General features: G+C 40.4%; 2 protein-coding genes across 2 annotated transcripts; both read left to right on the top strand.

The window, feature by feature from the left end:
• The first annotated feature begins 496 nt into the window (after positions 1-496).
• On the top strand, positions 497-5458 carry spcs2 (signal peptidase complex subunit 2). Its single transcript, XM_068705148.1, has 6 exons — positions 497-578; positions 1945-2028; positions 2107-2267; positions 3109-3243; positions 3328-3533; positions 5154-5458. Exons 1-5 carry the CDS (start codon positions 537-539, stop codon positions 3512-3514), a joined length of 609 nt encoding a protein of 202 aa, XP_068561249.1. The 5' UTR covers positions 497-536; the 3' UTR covers positions 3515-3533; positions 5154-5458.
• A 627-nt stretch (positions 5459-6085) lies between these two features.
• Positions 6086-18842, top strand: abcg1 (ATP-binding cassette, sub-family G (WHITE), member 1). The gene is made up of 15 exons (XM_068707077.1): positions 6086-6166; positions 8336-8582; positions 11560-11677; positions 12557-12689; positions 13667-13717; positions 13850-13995; positions 14231-14354; positions 15155-15269; positions 15690-15835; positions 16243-16344; positions 16573-16741; positions 17122-17222; positions 17368-17526; positions 17597-17715; positions 18372-18842. The coding sequence occupies exons 1-15, from the start codon at positions 6104-6106 to the stop codon at positions 18598-18600; spliced, it is 2022 nt and encodes a 673-aa protein (XP_068563178.1). The 5' UTR covers positions 6086-6103; the 3' UTR covers positions 18601-18842.
• The last annotated feature ends 237 nt before the right edge of the window (positions 18843-19079 follow it).

Genomic DNA, 19079 nt, shown 5'->3' with positions numbered 1-19079 from the left:
TATTATAATATTTAGATATAGTATATTTTTTGAAAAAGAAAATAATAATCTGTTTGAATAAATATACATAGACTATAACAGTCTTTAATGCTTTTAAATGATACAATAAAAAAACGTTTTCATTAAGATTTAATAGAAACACAAATGTATGGTAAGATTAAGTTTGAAAAGAGAAGAATGTTAAAATGTAGAATATAATCCAGCATTAAAATATCAATAAATAAACAATAACAGTCATTATGAATTATATCGTTAAATGTTTAACAGTAAGTGACATTCCTGACACTTAGAGTTAAAGCAACACATTTTTAATTTATTTTTATTTTATTAAAATATGGTAATTTATTTGATTTTATTTATTGGTTTTTTTTATGTTTTTGTGTGCGAGAAAAAAAAAAAGCGCGCGCACTCTGTTGTCCGTCTCGGGCACGCGCACGCGATGACGCGCGTCAATACGTGGCGGTTCCTTCGCATGTCGCCGAGAGCCAATCAGATGCGGCCAGGTCACAGGCGCCGTGTTCGTAGTGGAAGACAAGATGGCGGCTGCGAGGAACGGAAAGAACGGACTCCTGGAGAAAGTGAGCGATAACGGTTTGATTCGTTTCAGTGAGAGATGAAGAGAAGCTCCGCAGCGTGTCGTTCACACGGTCACGGGGGGGGGGGGGGGCTCTCTGTGAGTCTGCTAGCTCCGGGCTGCTGTTAGCAGGCTAAGCTAACGCTAGCAGGCTAAATTTAATCTACTTAGTCGTTAAAATGAATCGGAACCCTCTAACAGTCTGTTTGTTTGGACTCCTTAAGAACACAGACCGGTTATCTAACCCTCACAGTCCGACCACAGGGCAGGGTCGGCGCGTCTCATCGGCGGGGAGGGTTTACGGTTTAACGGGTCAACGAGTGTCTGACGTGTCTGGAGGTTCTACCGATGAACCGGAAGCTGCCCGTTCAGACATCAGTGACGTGTCTGTTTGTTTCTGTCGCACACTGAACCACAGACACCACGTGTTCCTGCACGACTTCTTCTTCTTCACTAACTTCACACTTTCCATTGTTACGTTTTCCACTAAAGAGTGAACTGTTAAGATCACTCCTTAGTGTAGTTAGACACACACACACACAGAGACACAGACTCGCTCTCTCACACACACACACACACACACACACACACACACACACACACACAGACTCACTCACACACACACACACACACACACACACACACACACACACACACACACAGAGACACAGACACACACACACACACACACACAGACTCACTCACACACACACACACACACACACACACAGAGACACAGACTCACACACACACACACACACACACACACACACAGACTCACTCACACACACACACACAGACTCACTCACACACACACACACACACACACACACACACAGACTCACTCACACACACACACACACACACACACACACACACACACAGACTCACTCACACACACACACACACACACACAGAGACACAGACTCACTCACACACACACACACACACACACAGACTCACTCACTCTCACACACACACACACACACACACAGAGACACAGACTCTCACACACACACACACACACAGACTCACTCACACACACACAGACACACACACAGACACACACACAGACTCACAGAGACACAGACTCACTCACACACACACACAGAGACACAGACTCACACACAGACACAGACTCACTCACACACACACACAGAGACACAGACTCACACACACACACATGACATAATATTATATATTATTATATTACTCGTTATCGTATCACTCTGTGTACTTTACTTTAATCACACCAGTGTGTCGCTTCACTTACTGCAGTATTAGTTTAAGTACTGTATACTTAATCCTAATAATAATAATAATAATAACACTTAATCCTAGTGATGATGATGAGTCTGTCTGTGTTTCAGTGGAGGATCGATGAGAAACCAGTGAAAATAGATAAATGGGACGGAGCCGCTGTGAAGAACTCGCTGGATGACGCCGCGAAGAAGGTCAGCTTTTATTGTGAAAGGTCGTCTGTTATCATTATTATAGTTGTTCATCGATAACCGGTCGATCGTCCCCTTCAGGTGCTGCTGGAGAAGTACGGTTACGTGGAGACCTTCGGGCTGGTGGACGGTCGTCTGGTCATCTGCACCGTCTCCTGTCTGTTCGCCATGCTGGCTCTGGTCTGGGACTTCCTGCACCCGTTCCCAGAGTCCAGGCCGGTCCTGGCCTGCTGCGTCATCTCATATCCTTCTGAGGCACCGAGACCCCCTGGTCTCAGGTCACTGGTCTCAGGTCCCTAGTCTTAGGTCTCTGGTCCCTAGTCTCAGGTCCCAGGTCTCTGGTCCCAGGTCTCTGGTCCCTAGTCTCAGGTCCCAGGTCTCTGGTCCCAGGTCTCAGGTCCCTAGTCTCAGGTCCTAGGTCCCTGGTCTCAGGTCCCTAGTCTCAGGTCCCTGGACTCAGGTCTCTGGTCCCAGGTCTCAGGTCCCTAGTTTCAGGTCCCAGGTCTCTGGTCTCAGGTCCTTAGTCTCAGGTCCCTAGTCTCATATCCCTAGTCTCAGGTCCCTGGCCTTAGGTCTCAGGTCCTTAGTCTTGGGTCTCAGGTCACTAGTCTCAGGTCCCAAGTACCTAGTCTTAGGTCTCAGGTCCCTAGTCTTAGGTCTCAGGTCCCTAGTCTCAGGTCCCTGGTCTTTGGTCTCAGGTCCCTGGTCTTAGGTCCCTAGTCTCAGGTCCCTGGTCTCAGGTCCCCAGTCTAAGGTCTCAGGTCCCTGGTCTCAGGTCCCTGGTCTCTGGTCCCAGGTCTCTAGTCTCAGGTCCCTGGTCTCAGGTCCCTAGTCTAAGGTCTCAGGTCCCTAGTCTCAGGTCCCTGGTCTCAGGTCCCTGGTCTCAGGAGCTGTGGCCCTCGTCCAATGAGATCTCAGCGTTTATCTTTGGTGTGAATCTTAAGCGGACTGCTGCAGGACGTCTCTGTTCAACCATGTTCTAGTAAATATTGAATCACGTGAAGAAGAGTTCAGTCTGAGTATGAACGTTACTCTGGTGATGACGTCATGGTGTCTGTTCCCTAACCGCCCCCCCTCCGTCACGTACTTCATCATGATGGGGATCCTGACCCTCTACACCTCCTACAAGGAGAAGAACATCTTCCTGGTGTCTCTGCAGAAGGATCCAGCTGGAATGGATCCGGATCACATGTGGCAGCTCTCCTCCTCCCTCAAACGGTCTGGTCTCACACACACACACACACACACACACACACACACATACTCTCACACACACACACTAAGGTGTACTCTGTGTCTCAGGTTTGATGACCAGTACTCTCTCAGAGTTTCCTTCTCTGATGGAAAGTCGAGGAACTTCCGTGAAGCCGAGTTCACGAAGTCTGTGTCGGCGTTCTTCGATGAGAACGGGACTTTGTCCATGGACCAGTTTGAGAAGAGCGTCTCTAAACTTCACGACACGCTGGCCTCCGACAAGAAGACCAAATAACCACTGGATCAATACGGCAGTACGTCAATGCATCAGTACATCAGTACATTGATACATCAGTACATTGATACATTAGGACATCAGTACATTGATACATTAGGACATCAGTACATTGATACATTAGTACATCAGTACATTGATACATTAGTACATCAGTACTTTGATACATCAGTACATCAGTACATTGATACATTAGGACATCAGTACATTGATACATTAGTACATCAGTACATTGATACATCAGTACATTGATACATTAGTACATCAGTACATTGATACATCAGTACATTGATACATTAGGACATCAGTACATTGATACATTAGTACATCGGTACATTGATACATTAGTACATCAGTACATTGATACATTAGTACATTGATACATTAGTACATCAGTACATTGATACATCAGTACATTGATACATTAGGACATCAGTACATTGATACAGTAGGACATCAGTACATTGATACATCAGTACATCAGTACATTGATACATTAGGACATCAATACATTGATACATTAGTATATTAGTACATTAGTATATTAGTACATTGATACATCAGTACATTGATACATTACTATATTAGTACATTGATACATTAGTACATTGGTACATCGGTACATCGATACATCGGTACATTGATACATTAGTACTTTGATACATTAGTATATTAGTACATTGATACATCAGTGCATTGATACATTAGTACATTGATACATTGATATATTAGTACATTGACACATTAGTATATTAGTACATTGATACATTATACATTGATACATCGATACATTGATACATCCGTACATTTATACATTAGCACATTGATACATTAGTATATCAGTACATTGATACATTAGTATATTAGTACATTAATACATTAGTACATTGATACATTAGTATATTAGTACATTGATACATTAGTATATCAGTACATTGATACATTAGTATATTAGTACATTAATACATTAGTACATTGATACATTAGTATATTAGTACATTGATACATTAGTATATCAGTACATTGATACATTAGTATATTAGTACATTAATACATTACTATATTGATACATCAGCACATTGATACATTAGTACATTGATACATTAGTACATTGATATATTAGTACATTGATACATTAGTATATTAGTATTTTAGTACATTGATACATTAGTACATTGATACATCAGGTACTTTTGGTCTTCTGCTTCATTCAAACATCAAATGAACTCTTTTTTTTTTTGTTTGTTTTTATTTGTTCATGACATCGTTGTTTCCTGGTGGTGCGTTCAAGGACGCTCAGAGATTTGAGAGTCGATCTCAGCTGCAACGATCGAACTTTAACGTTTCCAAAATTCTCTTGTAGATTAAAAAAAGTCTTCTAGAGCTTTCAGCTGCATCGTGTGGTCTTCATCTGAGCGTCCACTGAGGAAGACTACACGATGTGGCTGAAAGCTCCCACACTCCTTACTGTCTGATCCAAAGAGGCAACATGCCACTAGTGTTTGTATCTCCATTTATTGATCAGTTATCAAACCAGTCTGACTCAGCAGCTCCATCCCATAATAATAATAACGCCTCATTTTAAGCTCCACCTTCATAACTTCTCTGTCTCTCTGCTTAAATCACAACAACTCTTCAGACCGGATGTTCTCCACCAATCACAACGTGACGTCAGTGGTGGGCGGAGCCTCTAATGGAGCAGACTGACCTGTGAGGTCACACGTGTGGAAACGAGCAGCCTGATATGATAATAGTTTGAAGTTTTTGTTTCTGTAACTTCAGATTAGCATCATTAGCATAATTAGCATCTATGAGTGAAACAACCATGCTAACGTGTTGCTGCCTTACAACAGGAAGTGAGAACTTTACTTTGAATGTTTTTCTTTTCATTTCTCTGTAACGTCTGAGTTTGTGAATTATTAAAGATGGAGATTGTTACAGAAACACTTTTCACTGTTTATTCTGCAGAACCTCAGTTCATCCAGCAGGTGGAGCTGCTGCTCATCTGATCACTTTAGTGCTTCAATGGGTCACACTTCTACATCTCTGTATCATGTTCTCCATAATAATAATTTCAAATCACACAAGTATAATAAAGATCTGACAAATAAATAAAATGAGATTCATCAGTTTTTTTACTTAAAGATCCAAAAATACAAGTCCTCATTCTGCAGAATCATTTTTATTTTATTATTACATTCATGTGTTCATCTGTATTTTAATGACTTTATTTAATCTATAATATTACATCATCAGCAGTAAAAGTACATTAACTCTGAGACGTAGTGGAAGTAGCAGAAAATAGAAACACTATTTAATGTAATATACATATATTTAAATATATGTATGTTTATGTGTGTTCATATTTAACTGTGTCTGGTTTTGAGGCTCCACAGAAGAAGTTCTGTGACATCAGATTAAAGGAATGTTGAAACAGTTCTCACTGATTATTGATCAGTCAGAGTACAGGGGGCGTGGTTAGTACACAATGGGCGGAGTCTGTGCCAGCAGGCAGGACTTGTGTGTGTCGGTCAGCAGTGATCAGACGAGTGAGAGAGAAGCAGTGTCTCAGTGTTCTGTCTCTCAGTCATGGCCTGTCTCATGGCGGCCTGGTCCGTCCACAACCCCACCGTCACCAACTCCATCATCATGGTGAGTACAACTCATACTGGACTCAGACTGGACAGCTACACTGGGGACATAATGGACACATACTGGAGCTATAGTGGGGATGTACTGGGGGCCATAGTGGACATATTTTGGAGCTATAGTGGGGACATAGTGGACACATTCTGGAGCTATAGTGGGGAATAAAAACACAAGACAACAATGGACTTGTTGTGGAGACACATTAGAGTGGACATGTAAAGACCGATCAGAGAAGAGAGAAACAGTTCAGCCATATATATAACCCATATATATATATATATATATATATATATACACACACACAGTATTCTGTATATATATATTTATACTGTATATATATATATATATATATATATACACTGTGTATATATATACATGTGTGTGTATATATATATATATATATATATATATACACACACATATACGTATATATATATATTTATATATAAATGTGTGTATATATATATATATATATGTATATATACATTTATATATAAATATGTATATATATATACATTTATATATAAATATGTGTGTGTATATATATATATATATATATATATATATATATATATGATAGTAAACGGTGTGTCCGACAGTGACCTGCTGTATGGAGGCTGATTAGTGCCCTTATGGAAGCAGGATGATGCTCACACAACAACAGAGAAGCAGCTGACAGTTAATCTGACAACATCTACTGACAGTCTGTGACTTTCCAACAGGACGGCCTCGTCCTCTTCAAGTCAGACTAAGCTGCTTCCTGTTTGTCTGTCACATTACACACATAGTTAAAAAAAATAGGGACAAGAATCATTAATATAAAACAGAAATCTACAACAAAAACATGTGAAATATATTTGTTTACTTCGAGTCGTGAAAAATGACCTGCTTTAGTCTTATAACTGTAAATCAGGACCATGTTCCATGTTACAACATTACGGTGATCTCTTATTATTATATTTACTGACGCAATAAGCAGTAAAGTTACAAACGCTGACTGAACAGGATTCACCTGAGTCAGCTGCAGCACCTGAGAGGTCCACGGTCCAGACTACAGTTAGAAAGACTGAAGTCAAACTGCAATTACCTTCCACCATCAGAACCTGATCAGTCACCGCCGGTCACCGCCGGTCGTAACCGCCATAACCGTCGAAACCGTTGTAAACGTTGTAACCGGCGTAACCGTCTTCACCGTCATAATCGCTGTAACCGTCGTAACCATCAACACCTTTTTCATCGTTGTCACAACATCGTAACCCTCGTCACCGTCGTCACCGGTGACACCTTTTTCATAGTTGTCACAACATTGTAACCGTCGTCACCGACGTCACCGACAGTTGTCACCGGCGACACCTTTTTCATCGTTGTCACAACATTGTAACCATCGTAACCATCGTCAGCGACAGTAATCACCATCGTAATCGTCGTAACCGTCAACACCTTTTTCATGTTGTCACGACATTGTAACCCTCGTCATCACAGACGGTCATCACCGTTGGTCGTCACCATCGTAACCATTGTAACCGTTGTAACCGTTGTAACCGTCGTAACCGTGATTGTCACCGCCGTAACCGTTGTAAACGGAACCATCGTAACCGTCACAACCGCCGCAACCGTGACTGTCACCACCGTAACCGTTGTAACCGTCGTAACCGTGACTGTCACTGTCTTCACCGTCATAACCGTCGTAACCATCGTAACCATCAACACCTTTTTCATCGTTGTCACAACATTGTAACCCTCGTCATCACAGACGGTCATCACCGTTGGTCGTCACCGTCGTAACCGTCGTAACCGTCGTAACCTAACCTCCCTACACAACTCATTGTCCATGTTACGTCAAAAGGAATCGAATACTTTTCTCACAGCTCAGTTTTGTTGTTCGGGAACGATATTGTTTGATTTCATAGTTCTGACTTAAAGTCCAAAGAGGACAGACGTCTCCTAAAGACCGATCAGAGAAGAGAGAAACAGTTCAGCAGTCAAAGTAGGAAAGAATATCTAGAAGCCAAAAATACGAACAGGTCGACGGTAAAGATGAACTGTTTGATTATTATATTCATTATTATACAAACACAGAATATAATCCCTCAGATGAAGCGGTTGATGTCTCATTGTTCGTCTGCAATGATTTAAAGTTATCAGCCGTTCTGATCCGATTCAAACCCTCAGAACACCAACGGGCCCCCGGACCTCATGTTGGACCCCCGGACGGTGTGCCTTTGTGTGGACGAGGTGGTCGACAAGCGGCCGGCGGGCGTCCAGCAGACGCCGCTGCTGCAGGGACAGCTGAAGAAGGTGGACAACAACCTGATGGAGGCCCAGAGGTTCTCCTCTTTACCACGGAGGCCGTCGGTCAACATCGAGTTCCAGGACGTGTCGTACTCCGTCAGAGAGGGACCCTGGTGGAGGAAGAAAGGTACTGCAACACACCTGAGACCACATCGGACCTCAGCAAACCCACTGATCACAACAGTTACTGATCGATGGATCAACAATCAGTCTAAATCTAAAACCACTTACAAGACGGAGTCATTTAGATCTGAAGGGTTTATCTTCTGGAGATATGATATGAATATTACATAATTTATATAAATACATATATCATATTCAATGGTATTTTGATGACCTCACCTGGATTCTTCTATTCAACTTTTGAACATAAAATATTCTCAGTATCTGAAGGAACATAAGAAGGAAATACAAGGAAGTACAAGTACCTGAAAATACACCAACAGTACCTGAGTACTTAGTTAGCTTCCACTTCTTTCTGTTCTATTTTTAATTCAGGGGTTTATTAGAGTTTATCATTATCAGAGTCTGATTTGGGATGTTTGTGTGTGTGTGTGTGTGTGTGTGTGTGTGTGTGTGTGGGATTAAGGCTGTAATCTGTTTTTCTCAGCACGGTCTCCAGCTGTAAATAGCTGCAGGTCAGATTAGAATCCGCTCAGAGAGAAATAAAATACAGAAAATTAACAAAACCACCTGAAGAGTGAAAGGTTGTTTGAATACTGAATAATATTAATATATTACTATTAATATAATATAACAACAAACACAGATGTTTTTCAATCCAAAATGTCACTTTTTATTGGAATGACATGAAAAACATGTTTAAGTGTTCATGTGTATTTTAAAACATAAATACATAAGAAGTTTACATGAGGCTACTTTTATGTTGTTCTTCACAAAAACAGAATGCAAATGAAAAGAAACTCAACAACATCAAATTATATCTTAAAGAGCTTTTAAAGAAACAGTCTCTCGTATCACGTTTCAGCTTCTCAGAGCAAAAGAAAGAAAAGAACACAAAGAGTTCATCAGACATGAAACCAAGACATCTCAGTGTGTCAAAGTGAAAAGAATTGAACTTTAATTAACTTCTGTAGATTCATTACTTCTTAGTCCCAGTCTGTTAGTACTACTCAGTACTTTCAAGAACACGTAACTACCACAATATGATACGTGTACACAGTGTACTCTAGGCGTGAGTTTACCTCCACTGAGTTCAGTAACGAGTCTCAAGTTTCTTCCTCTGTGTTCTGGTTCATTCAGAGTTTCCCTGAGAACACAGAGTTCCTCACACCTGCTCAGGTGTGAGGACTCCTCCTCCTGATGAGGATGAGGATGAGAATGAGCAATACCCTGGTGTATCATGGGTATTCCTAGAGTGCAGCTCTGTCAGCAGACCGACTGGTAACGAGGTCATTGATTTGATTCTGAGCCGATATAAATGTGTGTATTATTACTGCAGTACGGTGTGTACTGTTCCTGTAGTACAGTGAGTATTGTTACAGTAGTACAGTACATATTATTACTCAAGTACAGTGAGTATGTTCTACTGCAGTACAGTGAGTAGTGTTACAGTAGTACAGTGAGTATTATTAATGCAGTACAGTGAGTATTGTTCCTGTAATACAGTGAGTATTGTTACAGTAGTACAGTGAATATTATTAATGCAGTACAGTGAGTATTGTTACAGTAGTACAGTGAGTATTATTACTGCAGTACAGTGACTATTGTTACAGTAGTACAGTGAGTATTAATAATGCAGTACAGTGAGTATTGTTACAGTAGTACAGTGACTATTGTTACAGTAGTACAGTGAGTATTATTACTGCAGTACAGTGATTATTATTAATGCAGTACAGTGAGTATTGTTACAGTAGTACGGTGAGTATTATTACTGCAGTACAGTGACTATTGTTACAGTAGTACAGTGAGTATTGTTCCTGTAGTACAGTGAGTATTGTTACAGTAGTACAGTGAGTATTATTAATGCAGTACAGTGAGTATTGTTACAGTAGTACAGTGAGTATTGTTCCTGTAGTACAGTGAGTATTGTTACAGTAGTACAGTGAGTATTATTAATGCAGTACAGTGAGTATTGTTACAGTAGTACAGTGAGTATTATTACTGCAGTACAGTGAGCATTGTTACAGTAGTACAGTGACTATTGTTACAGTAGTGCATTGAGTATTATTACTGCAGTACAGTGAGTATTGTTACAGTAGTACAGTGTGTATTATTACTGCAGAACAGTGAGTATTGTTACAGTAGTACAGTGTGTATTATTACTGCAGAACAGTGAGTATTGTTACAGTAGTACAGTGTGTATTACTATTATTTGTAGTAGAGGTAACTGTCGGTCAGGCGGATTAAATCAGATTCGATCAGATTAATTCTGATAATCTCATTAAAGAGCGTTCAGTCTCCGTCAGCTGATAAACACTGCAGCGGTTACTGCAGGTCATCTTCATCATCTTCATCATCAAAATCCTCCTTCTCTTTGGTTTCCATGGTAACCCCTGTCATTAATTTGAAGTGCTGATATTGTTATGAAGTGGAACGAACAGAAGAAGGAACTGTTTCACTTTTGATTTGAACCTGATTCGTTTGTTTAGGAGAAAATTATACAAACTGAAATATTTAATTCATATATTCTCTTATTTATTCAGTTTATCTCACACAAGATTACAATATTTATATACTTTTAGCTTCCTCCTGTTATGTTTGTTGTTTGGAGAGCAGCAGCCTCAGTTGGTCGTTTCGATTTGTCCATAAACTATTAATATATATATAATATATATATATATAATATATAATATATATAATATATAATATATATATAATATATCATATATATAGATCTGTGAGCAACAACCATCTGTGAACGAGACAGATTATGTTCCAGGAGGAAGTCCACCTTATTGATCTGAGTTCAGGTGTGTTCAGGTTTTTAAGTGTCAAATTCACGTGAAACCAGGTGCAGAGTAAAACCTCCAAAGTGCTGTGAAACCGGACTCGTGGACTGGAGGACTGGAGGACTCAAAGACAAAGAGCTGCTCTCAGACCGGCTGGGAACCTGCAGACTGATTGTTTGTGTCTTGCCTCAGGTTACAAAACTCTCCTCAAAGGGATCTCTGGGAAATTCACCAGCGGGGACCTGGTGGCCATCATGGGGCCCTCTGGAGCCGGGAAGTCCACCCTCATGAATATCCTGGCCGGGTACAGGTGGGTACTGGTCTGCTAAAGTCTCATTCACTACCGGTTCTAGCTTCTATCAGTCAGATATAGAACTAGAATATTCAATAATGTGAATATTAATGTGAATACTTTAGTGATTATCTTCTCGTGTTATTTTTACAATAAAACTCAGAAGATCAGAAAAGATCATCACAGGAAGGAACCGGATACAAATATTTTAATCTTACAATCACAAGGGTTCATCTCACAATATGACTATATTTTATTATTTTTAACCAACATGCAGAAATCAGATGTTGTTTTCAGTGAGCAGGAAATATATATTCAAGCGGCTGACTGTATTTATGTTAACACAGTGCAGTGTGTCTTATGTGTATAAATATTCATGAACAATAATTTAATGAATCCAGTGAAACACAAAGTCAACAGATCAACGTTTCTCTATAACACCAGAAGTTGGTTTATTGTTCTTATTTCTTTAAGTTGTCTCAAGAGGAAACTCATCGTCTGTATCAGCTGAAAATATAAAATGAATTATTGGTTTATGTATTGTGTGGTGATAATATACAAATATCTTGTAATAACATGAAAATGCTCTTAATGGAGCGTGACTTATCACCATTATCATAGAAAGTGAATGAATATTTTTGGCAGCTTCACTCACTGAATGTGTTTCCCTCTAAAATATAATAAGAAGAACCCAGCAGGAGAGAATCCTTCATCAGCGCACAGAAACAATGTGAGGCGTCAGAGCGCCCTCTAGTGGCAGACAAGATAACTGACCTGCCGTACAATAAACACAAGAATCACACAAGTCAAAATGTAGCATGTGAGCAACATCCAGAGTCAGCATATGAAATAATAGTTTGTATTTATTATGTATGTATACCATGTGTTCATACGCAGAGAGACGGGGATGAAGGGGGAGATCCTGATCAACGGTCAGCCCAGAGACCTGCGCTCCTTCAGGAAGGTTTCCTGTTACATCATGCAGGACGACATGCTGCTGCCTCACCTCACCGTACAGGAAGCCATGATGGTACGGAGTACTCTCCTCCTTTACTGCAGTAAAAGTACTAATACCACACTGTAAAGACACCCTGGTACAGTAAAGTACCAATACCACACAGTATGTGTATTTTGTTAGTAAAATCACATTACATGAACATTAACATTATTACTAACACATTAACATTATTAACATTATTAACATTAATACTAACACATTAACTGTATTAACATTAATACTAACACATTAACTGCATTAACATAATTACTAACACATTAACATTAATAACATTATTAACATTACTAACATAATTACTAACACATTAACATTAATAACATTATTAACATTATTAACATTAATACTAACACATTAACTGCATTAACATAATTACTAACACATTAACATTATTAACATTATTAACATTACTAACATTATTACTAACATATTAACATTATTAACATTATTACTAACACATTAACATTAATAACATTATTAACATTCTTACTAAGACATTAACATTATTACTAAAACATTAACATAGTTAACATTAATAATAACACATTAACATTATTAGCATTAATAATAACACATTAACATTATTAGCATTATTACTAACATTAACTTTATTAACATTAATACTAACACATTAACATTATTAACATTAATAATAACACATTAACATTATTAACATTATTACTAACATTAACTTTATTAACATTAATACTAACACATTAACATTATTAACATTATTACTAACATTAACTTTATTAACATTAATACTAACACATTAACATTATTAACATTATTTCATCTGGAACGAACAAATCAGGAAAAATGACTATCAAAATAGATTTTTGGTTATTAATTAATTAATTAACAGTGTAATCTGGTAGCTAGCTTTGTTTTATTTGGCCAGTTCAGGTTTCTGCAGTGTTGACTAGAGTTCCCTGAAGGTTTTGGTTGATACTGGACTTTCTCATCCAGGATCACTGATCTTGTGCCTGCAGGTTTCAGCCAACCTGAAGCTGCAGGAGAAGGAGGAGGCTCGCAGAGAGATGGTGAGTTTTGACCCCTGACTACTTCCTGGTTATATATTTATCATATATTTATCAGAGGTTAAAGTGGTCTCTCTCTGTGTGTGTGTGTGTGTGTGTGTGTGTGTGTGTGTGTGTGTGTTGGGGGGGGTTCAGGTCCAGGAGATCCTGATGGCTCTGGGTCTACTGGACTGTGCTAAAACCAGGACGTCCCATCTGTCGGGGGGTCAGAGGAAGAGGCTGGCCATCGCTTTGGAGCTCGTCAATAATCCTCCGGTCATGTTCTTCGATGAACCCACCAGGTCAGAAACCTCATAGTGACGGGGGCTCACCTTAGTCTGGTTTAGTTTCCACAAAAATGTATGTCATCGTTCGATTCACCAAAAACTGAAGATATTTGATCAAAGTGTTCTTTGTTGAAGAAAACCGTTTTGGAGGGTGTCGTTTGTTTCACAGATTGTAAAGACTTTATGTGACCCGGGTCAGACTGTTCAGCTGTCAAAGTAACATAAACGTGATCTGCTTCCTGTGCCTCAGCGGTCTGGACAGCTCGTCCTGTTTCCAGGTGGTCTCTCTGTTGAAAGCTCTGGCTCAGGGAGGACGAACCGTCATCTGCACCATCCACCAACCCAGCGCCAAGCTGTTCGAACTCTTCGACAAGGTAACCTCACACACACACACACACACACACACACACACACACACACACACACACACACACACACACACACACACACACACACACACTGAACTACATTACCCAGCAGCCCCAGAGGAACAAACTCAACAACAACAACAACACAAAAATATCAATAATACACAGTGGTGGAAAGTAACATTACTCAAGTACTGAATTCAAGTACACAGTTGAAGTACTTGTACTTTACTCTCTACTCTTTATTGTATTACATCTCAGAGGTAAATAATGTACTTTATACTGGTATATATTGTACTCTTTATTGTACTACATCTCAGAGGTATATATTGTACTCTTTATTGTACTACCTCTCAGAGGTATATATTGTACTCTTTATTGTACTACCTCTCAGAGGTATATATTGTACTCTTTATTGTACTACCTCTCAGAGGTATATATTGTACTCTTTATTTACTGGTTATAGGTTCTGACAGGACGGCGATGCTACAAACGTGATGCTCTTCTAGAATATGATTTGTTGATGTAGATTAAACTAAACAGGATATAAAGGAGTTAACGTGCTACAAACACATTAATGCTGCAGGAATATGATCCCACAAACATCAGATAGAATGGGAAAACATTTTACTCATCAATCAGTACTTCGACATTAACTACATTAATATACTTGTACTACAGTCAGGTTTGGAACGCAATGCTTCTTGTCCACCAGTAGTGAAGTATTTTCACAGTGTGTATTAGTACTTTTACTGCAGTAAAGAGTGAGTTTCCTGGTTGTAAACGCGGTTGTCTGTGTGTTGCAGCTGTACGTCCTGAGTCAGGGTCAGTGTATCTACAGAGGGAGAGTCTCCAGTCTGGTTCCCTACCTGAGAGACCTCGGACTCAACTGCCCCACATACCACAACCCTGCAGACTTCGGTAAGAGACCTTTGTAGTTTTGTGTGAGACTGTGCGCTGCTCCACTTAGAACGGTTCACCTGCAGGATCGATGACATCACAACTAGTTTGGAGCCAATCAGGGTCCAGAATGAAACCACAGGTCACAAACATTGACAAAGGGCTTTTCAGTGAACACAAATGATTATATCAAGTATTTTACATCCTAAACCTACCCATTCTGAGGTACTTGGAATGTAAGTTACTACATCTACTACAGAAAACAATATGTTTTCAGCTTTTTAAAGAGCTCAAGAAGTTGGAGGGTTTTCTCAACATACAAAGGAGTTTATCACAAATATTCAACATCAACACTTCTAAAGAAGTAGGAGGTAGAGTACAAGTACCTGGACTGTGTTCTTATAGTACTTGAGTAAAAGTACCACCACTGTGTGTGTTCAGTGATGGAGGTGGCGTCTGGAGAATACGGAGACCAGATGGTCCGGCTGGTGAAAGCTGTCCAGGACAGGAAGTGTGAGAAGGACCATCAGACTGACCTGAACGGGGTCACCAACCTCCACCCGCTGCTGTGGCAGCGCACAGAGGAGGTGAGAAACAAACACACCTCACACTGCACACAAGTCAGAAACAAGCACAGGACAAGGAGACGTTCACTGTCTTCTTCACAAAGATACACAAACATTATCATTCAATATATATATAAGGGGTGACCGTGGCTAAGTGGAGAGCAGGGCCGCCTTTCAATCAGAGGGTTGGTGGTTCGATCCCCAGCTCCTGCTCTACTAGTCTCATGTCAATGTGTCCTTGAGCAAGAAAAATGTATCATGTCAATGTGTCCTTGAGCACTTAACCCCAAAATTGCTCCCGTAGCTGCGTCTACGGTGTGTAGATAGATACTGAATTGTAAGTCGCTTTGGATAAAAGCGTCTGCTAAATGACCGTAATGTAATGTAATATATGTATATTAAATGAGAGGTACCTTATGTTGTCTCAGGAGAGTTTGTCGTCTGAAGGGTGTCACAGTTTCTCAGCCAGCTCTATGACTCAGTTCTCCATCCTGTTCAGAAGAACGTTCCTCAGCATCCTCAGAGACTCGGTGAGGAAACCCTGCGACACCCAGTGGACACTGACAGCTACTGCAGCTGAGATGCACAGAATGTCATGAAACCTGTACTAGCAGTTGTAGTAACAGTTGTACTACAGTTGCACTAACAGTTGTGCTAGCAGTCGTAGTTACAGTTGTAATAATAGCTATAATAACAGTCGTAGTTACAATCGTAGTAACAGTTGTAATGACTCATCTACGCTCTCATTGGTCGACCAGGTGCTGACTCACCTGAGGATCTCCTCTCACATCGGGATCGGCGTCCTGATTGGTCTGTTGTACTTGGGCATCGGGAATGAGGCCAAGAAGGTTCTCAGTAACTCAGGGTTCCTCTTCTTCTCCATGTTGTTCCTCATGTTTGCTGCTCTGATGCCCACAGTGCTCACATGTAAGTCACAGCCTGAACATCAGATCAGACAAGTACATTTACTCAAGTACTGTAATTCTGTACAAGTCTGAGGTACTTGTAGCCTACTTCACTTGAGCATTATCTTCTCATGATGCTTTTTACTTCACTGCTCTACCTTTATAGAAGTACAAGTTTAAATCCTTTTTCCTGCAAAACCTTTTGCTGGTTCCAGATGTGGTTATGTTTATAATGTTGATGTGTTATTTATAATGTTAATAAAGTTAATGTGTGTGTAATAATGTTAATAATGTTTATGTATCAGTAATAATGTTCATGTTATAGTATTAATGTTGAATTACATTTCATTTTATTCGAAGTATTTGACGTTGAGTTGTGTGTCTTTTGTGTTTGTGCTTCAGTTCCTCTGGAGATGGGAGTTTTTCTGAGGGAACACCTGAACTACTGGTACAGTCTGAAGGCTTATTACCTGGCCAAAACTATGGCTGACGTCCCCTTCCAGGTAAGGTGGTATGATACACACACACACACATATATATATATATATATATATATATATACTGTATGTGTGTGTGTCTATATCTATATATGTATATGTATATACTTCACTGACCACTGTCTTGTACTATCGACCCTGTGCTGTCCAGGTAGTGTTCCCGGTGGTGTACTGTAGTATTGTGTACTGGATGACAGCTCAGCCTCCGGACGCTGGCCGGTTCTTCCTCTTTCTGTCTCTGGGAGTCCTGACCTCTCTGGTGGCTCAGAGTCTGGGTCTGCTGATCGGAGCCGCGTCCACTTCTCTGCAGGTCGGTGTACCTGGACTCACCTGTGTGACCTCGCTGACGGCTGCTGACGTCACTCCTTTGTCTCCTGCAGGTAGCGACGTTCGTGGGTCCGGTCACAGCGATCCCCGTCCTCTTGTTCTCGGGGTTCTTCGTCAGCTTCGACACCATCCCCTGGTATCTGCAGTGGATGTCCTACATCTCCTACGTCAGGTGGGGGCGCCGTGGTGACACAACTACTGGGATCAGACAGAAGAAGAGTCTCATATTTACCCTTTACCTCGTCACTACAGTGTCACTCATCACATTAATTAAGAGTCTGTAATATTTTATGATGAATGTATGATTATGTATAAATATATCTCTCTATCTGTCAGTCTGTCTGTCTATATATATATATATTCATTTTCTTATTCCGGTGAAACTTCAGGAACACTTTTTATTTCCTTCTAAAAACCTTAAATCCATGAAGTAAACCTCAGATCAAAGTGAGGGGTCCTGACATGATTAATGGGAGAGACACGGATCAATTATCCGTTTATTGATGTTAAATATGTGTGAAGCTTTAGAGACGTGAAGAGAATTAAAATCATTATTTTAACTTTTACAGGTCTCTGATTTGGATTTAAAGTCTCAATCTTTAAATTAAAAGTCATATAATCAAGTATAAAGTAGCATCAAATAGAAATACTAAAGGAAAGTACAATTACATCAGAGTACTACTACTACAGCTTCCATGTTCAGGGAGTTTTAGTGTGAAATCGTCAGAAAAGCGTCAAAGAATCAAACTTTCTGTCACTCGTCGATCACAAAAGAAAGAAGCTGTTTATTATCCTCTAGCTCATGAACGTTTCCCGTGTTGTGTTCAGGTACGGCTTCGAGGGCGTCATCCTGTCCATCTACAGTCTGGACCGGGACGATCTGCACTGCGACCCGGACGACACGTGTCACTTCCAGAAGTCCCAGGCCATCCTGAAGGAGCTGGACATGCTGGACGCCAAACTCTACCAGGACTTCATCGTCCTCGCCATCTTCTTCTTCTCTCTGAGGCTCCTCGCTTACTTCGTCCTCCGGTACAAGATCAGCGCGGAGAGGTAGACCAGGAGGACCAGGAGGACCAGGAGGACCTGGAGGATCAGGGAGGACCAGGAGGACCAGGGAGGACCAGGTGGACATTTAGGACAAATCCTTTAGGCCAAAGTTAGCATGTAGCTGTGGGGTTTGTCTCCATGAGAAGGACAAAGTGGGGACAAGTCCAGTCCTTCAGGACTCAGGAGCTGGTCTCCTGAGTCCTGAACTGTGAGACCATGACAAACCAGAGAAGACCTGGTTCTGACTGATTGGCGGTCCCAATAGAAGCGGATCAGGACTCTGGACTGATTCAGTTTGTTCTAACGTAGTTTTTTAATCACCATTGATCAATAAAGTTTAGTCTGTATGAAAACTTTATCAACTTCGTCGTCACTGACAGATTTCATAACACCATTAGCCTGTTAGCATGTTGCTAATATCAGTGAAGTCCAGCTGATGGAGGATCAATAAAGTTATTCAATATACATATATATAATCCATCAGGC

The sequence above is a fragment of the Cebidichthys violaceus genome, unplaced genomic scaffold (assembly GCF_023349555.1).
Source record: "Cebidichthys violaceus isolate CVI_PGR_0920_01 unplaced genomic scaffold, fCebVio1.0.p SCAF_1, whole genome shotgun sequence".
Taxonomy (NCBI): Eukaryota; Metazoa; Chordata; class Actinopteri; order Perciformes; family Stichaeidae; genus Cebidichthys; species Cebidichthys violaceus.
Note: the sequence above shows the minus strand (reverse complement) of the source record. Positions and strands in the feature narration are given on the sequence as shown.